The 8,668-nt window shown below is 40.7% G+C and overlaps 1 protein-coding gene across 6 annotated transcripts in view; it reads left to right on the forward strand.

Annotated features, from left to right (window-relative positions):
* ARHGAP24 (Rho GTPase activating protein 24) overlaps positions 1-8,668 on the forward strand; it is a 549,762-nt gene that overhangs the window by 530,617 nt on the left and 10,477 nt on the right. For all 6 annotated transcript variants that reach the window (XM_010845964.1, XM_010845966.1, XM_010845969.1 and 3 more), the window contains 3 exons: positions 1,852-1,984; positions 3,037-3,110; positions 5,617-5,738. In XM_010845964.1, the coding sequence (XP_010844266.1) occupies positions 1,852-1,984; positions 3,037-3,110; positions 5,617-5,738 (329 nt within the window). The remainder of the gene's footprint in view (positions 1-1,851; positions 1,985-3,036; positions 3,111-5,616; positions 5,739-8,668) is intronic.

An 8,668-nucleotide genomic window follows, 5' to 3' on the forward strand; every position in this document is an offset into this window, starting at 1 on the left:
ATGGACATGGGTTTGGGTAAACTCCGGGAGTTGGTGATGGACAGGGAGGCCTGGTGTGCTGCGGTTCATGGGGTCGCGAAGAGTCGGACACGACTGAGAGACTGAACTGACTGACTGACTTGTGTTATTAGGGCTTTCCAGGTGGCACTAGCAGGAAAGAACCCACCTGCCCATGCAGGAGACATAAGAGACGTGGGTTTGATCCCTGGGTAGGGAAGATCCCCTGGAGGAGGGTGTGGCAACCCACTCTAGTATTCTTGCCTGGAGAATCCCATGGACAGAGGAGCCTGGCGGGCTACGATCCTTTGGGTTGTGAAGAGTCGGACACAACTTAAGGGACTTAGCCTGCATACACCTGTGTTACCTACTTTCTGTCTCCTGCTCCCACCAGATTATAAATTATGAGCAGGCTAGAATATTCCTTAGGGTCCTAGCCATTGTGTTTTCTGTAATTTCCATTACAGAATAGATGCGGGGGAAATAGTTGAGGAAATCAAGCTGAGAGTCCAAAATTGAGAACTGAGATGCCCATTGTTTCAGTCCATGTAGAACTGTGACGTCAACTCTGCTTCTATGTCACCCTTGGGGCAAGAGAATAGTCACGGAGGCAGGAAGTCCCAGGGCCTGGATCCCAGCTTCTGAAGGAAGACCTTTCAGCGACTCATCACTTCCCGAAGCAGAGTCACGGAGTGCAGTGTTTGTTCCCACAGCTTACAGAATCCCTGGTCTTGCTCGCCACCGCTCTTCCCACTTCCTGGGAATCAACTGACCTTTCCCCCTCCCACTGACCACCACCTCTCCTTCCCATGCTCCTTTTCCCCACCAGCCCCCAAGAAGCAAAGCAAAAGGAAACCAAAAAATCCCCAAAACAAACAACTGCCTCTTCCTATCTCTACTCTCAGCCATCTTCATGGATTAACAGGGATACAGAGAAAAAAATATAAATTAATATTTCAGGAGATTATCCTGTTACTCTGGTATTCAGCAGAAAATAAAAATAAATTTTGCACATTACACAGAGGACACGTTGAGTTTTCAGTGCTTATTTTTGTAGCACCTCCCTTTGCTTTCTAAAAGACTCTAAGGATTCGCAGCTATCTTAGATTATTAGACAAGCAATCATGCTGAGAACAACCATCTTTAAAATGAGCTTTTTTGAAAAGCTAGAACATGCCATACTAAACTTCATGTGTCTATAACCAATCACCAGTGTCTTCTAGAGAATAAGTAATGAATTTAGGATCCAGAGATAATTAATTTTATATTAATTAATATACACATAGGGCTTTCCCAGTGGCTCAGTGGTAAAGAATCTGCCTGAAATACAGGAGGTGTGGAGACAGAGCTTTGATCTCTGGGTCAGGAAGATCCCCTGGAGTAGGAAATGGCAACCCATGCCAGTATTCTTTCCTGGAAAATTCCATGGACAGAGGAATCTGGTGGGACAGGGATCGCAAAGTGTTGGAGATAACTGATCACACACATATGTAGACTGGGCATTTGGGGTATGCTGCATTATGTTTTATTTAAAATCTGGTACATATATTCTCATTGTTTTATGAAAGTAACATTCTTGCTTAACATCAGATACACACAAAATATGAGTGTTTACACTTTTGAATATTTTCAAACCACACTGAGGATTCCAAGTCCCTCTAGGTCCTTCTCTTCCCCACCTGTAGTAGCATCTAATAGGCGTTACCTAAGTATGTGCCTCTTGAAAGCTGGATTGACTAATTTAATTGCCAACAGAATACAGAAGTCTGACTCTTAGATGTATATTTGATGAAAAATTAATCAAATAGTATAAACTTCACTCCATAAAAAATCTCCATACTTCTATCCCCACAGCAACACGGATGTGCACACAGTGGCATCACTTCTTAAACTGTATCTCCGAGAACTCCCAGAACCGGTTATTCCTTATGCCAAGTATGAAGACTTCTTGTCCTGTGCCAAACTGCTCAGCAAAGAAGAGGAAGCTGTAAGTCAATGCAACTATTTCTTAAAATGCTATTATTTGGGGGGTTTGTCAGTGTTCCTTGTCTTTAACCTGTAAATTTTCCTTTGTCCTGTTTTTGGATTGTTTTCCACTATGCTAAGTATTGACATTACACACAGTTAGATTGTTATACATGTTAGATTTTTACACAGTTAGATTTTTACATTTGGGCTTCCCTAGTGGCTCAGCTGGTAAAGAATCTGCCTGCAATGTGGGAGACCTTGGTTCGATCTCTGGGTTTGGAAGATACCCTGCAGAAGGCAAAGGCTACCCACTCCAGTATTCTGGCCTGGACAATTCCATGGACTGTATAGTCCATAGGGTCGCAAAGAGTTGGACGCAACTGAGTAACCTTCCCTTTCACTAACACAGGTCCCATTTATAATCTTCTCTCTCATCAAGAAGGAAAGTAGAGCTGAAGAAATGAAATCAGCACTCCTTGCCACACTGCCCTCTAAATGCTAAAAATTGGAAGGACTCTCACTATACTAAGGCTACTAAGTTTAAGTTTTGTGGTTTGCTAAGTGAAGTCGTTCAGTCGTGTCCGACTCTTTGCGACCCCATGGACTGTAGCCTACCAGGCTCCTCCCTCCATGGGATTCTCCAGGCAAGAGTACTGGAGTGGGTTGCCATTTCCTTGTCCAGGGGATCTTCCCAAGCCAGGAATCAAACCCAGGTCTCCCGCATTCCAGGCAGACGCTTTAACCTCTGAGCCACCAGGGAAGCCCCAAATAACCTAACTGTAAATAAGGCTATTTTTCCTTTTCAGTCAGTTGTGAACAAATGTTAAAAATGGTAAATCTGTTTCTCCACAAATAGTACTCACAGAGATATTTGAGATGCTTTCACATCTTTTGAAAATATTTCTGAAATGCTCTCTGTGATAGTGGCAAGTTTTTAAGACAGGATCCATCACTGGTAATAGGTGAAACTAACAAGAACAAAACAAAACAAAAAGCTGCATGCCCCTTTCCCATGTGCTTCCATTCCAAGGTCAACACTTAGATAACATGCATTCTCTTCTTTATACTCAGGGTGTTAAAGAATTGGCGAAGCAAGTGAAGAGTTTGCCGGTGGTCAATTACAACCTTCTCAAGTATATTTGCAGGTAAGAATTATCCTAAAGACAAAATGGAATTTTAAAAGACTGTATTTACACTGACAATAGTCCATTTTGACAATGAATAAAAATCAGTTGGGTTTTCCTGGTGGCTCACTGGTAAAGAATCTGCCTGCCAATGCAGGAGATGCAGGAGACACAGGTTTGATCCCTGGGTTAGGAAGATTCCCCTGGAGGAGGAAATGGCCACCCACTTCAGTATTCTTTGCTGGATAAGCCCATGAACAGAGGAGCTTGACAGGCTGCAGTTCATGGGGTCACAAAGAGTTGGACATGACTTAGTGACTAAAATAACAAAACAACAAAATCACTTAACCGCTCTGAGCTCCAGTGTTGGCCTCTGTAAAATTAAGAGGTTTGACAAGGTGATCTCAAAAGTTTCTCTGAGCACTAAAATTGCTTGATTTTGTAATCTGTTGTTTCTGAAGTCTCTTTGACCTCTACATGTTGAAGATATGTGGCTTTGAACTTCCATCGAAGTTGTACCATGTACCATTGCTTAACAGAATGAGCCTGTATCTTGGCATGAGAATCATTTATCTAGGAGTCCAGATTCTACCACTGACTTCATACATGATTTTATGCAATTTTCTTCTCCTCTTTGAGACTAAGAGTCCTAATAGATAAAAGGGTAGTGAAAACACACATTTCACATGATTGTTTTAAAAATTAAAGTATATTACACTATTGATACTATGTATAAATAAGTAATGAGAACCTACTCTGTAACACAGGGAACTCTACTCAATCCTCTGTGGTGACCTACATGGGCAGGAAATCCAAAACAGAGGGGATATATATGTATATGTATAGCTGATTCACTTTGCTCTACAGCAGAAACTATTACAACATTGTAGAGCAACTATACTCCAGTACATTTTAAAAATTTTATATGCATATATATTTATACATATGATGAATGTTAATATATTATTCATTCCCATTTTTCTCAAGGCTCACTGAAGAAAACACTGTAACTCAGTTTTGCTAGAACACTAATTGTGCCTCAAAATACTCTCTGTCAATGACCATGTTTAAGGCCAGCGATGGCATGTCCCGTGTCTGTGCTGCTACTTAAGAAATCAAGTATATATGATTGAAACACATTGAATTTATTTTTTAAAATGTTATTGGAGTATAGTGGAAATACATTAAGCATATTAAATTTAAATAAAGAGATGAATGATTAATAAAGGCTTCCCAGGTGGCACAATGGTATAAGATCTGCCAGACAACAGGAAGAGCAAGATCAGGAAGATCCCCTGGAGAAGGCGATGGCACCCCACTCCAGGATTCTTGCCTAGAAAATTCCATGGACAGAGAAACCTGACAGGCTACAGTCCATGGGGTCGCAAAGAGTTGGACACGACTGAGTGAGCACACCACACTACTAATTTCATCTATTTCAAATAATAAATGGTAGTTTGACTTTTTGCCCTTCGATTTTGCTGTAATTTAGGATGTATAAGAGTAGTGAACATGTGGAAATAGGCACCTTTTTAGAAATTCATGAGATAGTCATCAACAGCCCAGACTCTAGGGTAAGAGCACCTGGGTTCAGGTCTCAGTCCTGCCGCTTATTAACTCTGTGTCCTTGGAGAAGTTTCTTAACCTCTCTGGTGCCTCATGTGTCTTATCTGTAAAGTGGAGATAATAATAGTATTTAGCTCACTCAGAGATGCTATGAGAATTTAATAAGCTAGCACAGTGACTGGCACAGAATGAAATATATTATTTTAAATAACACACAAAGTAAGTTTTCTAAAAATATTTCTCTTGCTTCTTCTTTGTCTCATTAGTACAATTAATAAGCCATGAATTAATAGAAGCTCTTGTAGTACTGAAGAGGGGATGGGAAATGAACAAAAGCTGAAAGATTAAAGAAACAATCTCTGCTACTAAAATCATTCCAGGAAAGGACTGTTTCATGGCTCTTATTCTTTAGCACCTAACAAGTTAAAACAATTTGTGTTTGCAGTTTCTCATATCAATAGAACCGAGGTTTTAATTTAAACCATGTTTAATGTCACTTTTTTAATAGACTATAAATTTGAGGCTCACAAATTGACCCACAAGGGGGATTGATTCCTCTTCTCAGAAATAAGAGATTGTACCAGACAAGCTTATTTTTATAGTTCTCCAATTAAATATGTATATAAATTGGATATTTACTTAGAGATAAGAAAGAAATTCATATTCTTGAATCTCAAGTCCACAATAGCATTATTCAAACACACTCGTTCCTGTGACTGACAGGGGAAACCAAGCCAGGCCAGAGCAGATATTTTATATGATCCCTTATGATTCTGATACTTAAAAATTTGCAATATATATTCTTCACATTTGGCAGAGAGATGTTTGAATTTCTAAATGACTGTGTGTCCATGATCATCTTTGAACAGACTCCAGTTCATAAATTTCCCAATAACCCATTTTTTTTTCCACTGACAAATTTGATCCCATTGTGTTTTGTTCATACTCTTTTACTCAACAGGTTCTTGGATGAAGTGCAGTCCTATTCAGGAATTAACAAAATGAGTGTGCAGAACTTGGCCACTGTCTTTGGCCCTAATATCCTGCGTCCCAAAGTGGAAGATCCCTTGACCATTATGGAGGGTAAGTGAATTACTATCATATATCGTCATCAGAAGAACAGTCAGTTGTCTCTTGATTGTCCTGAACCTATTCTGTGAGGAAACAAAAGTAAGTGAACCCATGGTAATTTCATTTACGGACTCAAGTTCTTCAAATGTAAAACCTTCTTTTGAGAGCCAGGCATTTTTTGAGGAGTTTACTAAACATAAGTTACTAAGCATTTCCTCCATATTTTCATGAGAATTAACAGAACTTGCATAAATCATCTGTAAAATATCACACAAGAACTGGAAAAGTCTACTTCAGTTTCTGAGTTGGATGCAATTTTCTGAAACCTCAAATAGTTATGCTTCTAAGTTAATATATTTTTATTAGTTCTCGTTTTTTGGACTGACTTCAAGAGGCAGAAAACATGGGCCTCTAAGGCAATGCTGCTTATTTACTTTGGGTTGAAACATGAAGAATTTCTTGTTTTCTATACTACAAGATACCTCAATTTATTTATCACAATGAGAGGTTACTTCTATTTATTTTCAGCAGGTCTCCTTGCTAGAGTACCATTCTTTCTTGTGGGCATTAGTAGCAGCACTGATGTGCAGGTCTTGGCGAGCTTTGAGAGTAAGATTAGAGGATGGGAAACTCAAGTAAGCAGCATTAAAGAGCAAACTAGACACAGATATTATTCCGAGATCTGGAGAGGATATCCCTTAAGTCTTTACCTAAGAATTGATTTATGCTTGCAGGAGGGGACTCTGTGCTACTTTATGGGGAAGAGTACCAGAAATCAGTTGTCTGAGGTTTTCCTGGGCCTCACACCAAGCTTGAAATAAGTGTATTTCCCACAACCAGAGTAGAAAATCCTGACATCGAGGCATTGCATAGAGTCCTCAGGAGGGTCTTACCTTGGTGATCATGTTAAAAGTTATGGACCAAGCTCTACAAAGCTTTTAAAAGAAATCCTAATGATTCAATAGAGGATTGAGGAAGAAAAGAAGGAGGAATAATTGGAGCACAAAGGATTTTCAGGGCCATGAAACTATTCCATGTGATACTGTAATAGTGGATATATGACACTGTGCGTGTGTCAAAACCCAGATCACACAGAGAGTGATTTTAATATAAACTATGCATACATGCATGCTAAATTGCTGCAGTTGTGTCTGACTCTTAGCAACCCTATGGACTGCAGCCTGCCAGGCTCCTCTGTCCATGGGATTCTCCAGGCAAGAATACTGGAGTGGGTTGCCTTGCCCTCCTCCAGGGGATCTTCCTGACCCAGGGATCGAACCTGCATCTTGTACAGCTCCTGTATTGTAGGCGGATTCTTTACTGCTGAGCCACCAGGGAAGCCCAATATAAACTATAGACCTTAGTTAATAATCATAATATATCAATATTGGTTCATCAATGGAAACTAAAACTGGGCTTCCCTCAGATGGCAAAGGATCTGCCTGCAATGCAAGAGACCTGGGTTCGATCCCTGGGTCAGGAAGATCCCCTGGAGAAGGGAATGGCTACCCACTCCAGTATTCTTGCCTGGAGAATTCCATGGTGGGCTACAGTCCATGGAGTCACAAAGAGTCAGACATGACTGAGCGACTAAGGCACACTCAGCAATAAAAAGGATGAGCTACTGATGCATGAATAATAATATGGGAAAATGACAAGAGCCTTATGCTAAGTGATAAAAGACCTGACTCTATAATTGTGTTTATATGAAATTCTAGAAAAGAAGAAAAGTATAGTGACAGAAAGGAGATCAGTGGTTGCCATGGGTAGGGGATTGGCTACAAAAGGACACAAGGAAATTATCTATAAAATGGTTAGATAGTGTTTCCAGGACTGTCGTTTGTCAAAATTTATCATATACCTCACAGATATCTTGTACATGTACTGAAGGATACGTGTGCAAAGCAATTCATTGCAAAAAATACAAATTGAAACTACATTTTATAGAATGCTCTGTGTGTGTGTGTATTTGTTTAGTCATTCAGTCGTGTCCAACTCTTTGTGACTGCATGGACTGTAGACGGCCAGGCTTCTCTGTCCATAGGATTCTCCAGGCAAGAATGCTGGAGTGGGTTGCCATGCCCTTCTCCAAGGGATATTCCCAATCCAGAGATCAGACCCAGGTCTCCCGCATATATATTAAAGTACCTAGGTACCTTCGAAGGAAAACTGAATTCTTATCCAGTTCTTATGAAGACTCAAGTGCTCGTAGTATGGTATTAAATTCAACCTGTATAAAATTATATGAGCCTGGGGGAATTGTTGAAACATGTAGTCCAGTGGGACTCCCAAATCTGCATGGATTCTTCAGATTGGCCTGGTGATCACAACCGCTCTGGAGTCATATAATTTTAAACATCACCTCTCCGAACCTCAATTTTCTCATTTGAAAAACATTAAGTCTTATCTCAGAGCCTTGAATGCATGCTAAATCACTTCAGTCATGTCTGACTCTTTGCAAGCCTATAGACTGTAGCCTGCCAGGCTCCTCTGTCCATGGGATTCTCCAGGCAGGAATACTGGAGTGGGTTGCCATGCCTTCCTCCAGGGGATCTTCCTGACCCAGGGATCAAACCCATGTCTCTTATGTCTCCTGCAGAGGGAGCAGGTTCTTTACCGCTAGTGCTACTTGGAAGCCTTCTCAAAGCCTTATGAGAATATTAATTTAGAAGATGTTTAAGTGAAACATTTCCACCTAATACAGTTGCTCAAACTCTAACACACACAGGAACCACCTAGGGATATTGTTGACATGCAACTTATGATTCAGGAGGTCTGTGTGCAGCCCACTAGGCAATACCAAGGCTACTATTCTGTTATCACTGTTGTCTTATCATCTGGGGCTGGTTGCTGCTGCTGCTGCTGCTAAGTTGCTTCAGTCATGTCCGACTCTGTGTGACCCCATAGATGGCAGCCCACCAGGCTCTGCCGTCCCTGGGATT

The sequence above is a fragment of the Bison bison genome, unplaced genomic scaffold (genome assembly GCF_000754665.1).
Source record: "Bison bison bison isolate TAMUID 2011002044 unplaced genomic scaffold, Bison_UMD1.0 scf7180017864228, whole genome shotgun sequence".
Classification (NCBI taxonomy): Eukaryota; Metazoa; Chordata; class Mammalia; order Artiodactyla; family Bovidae; genus Bison; species Bison bison.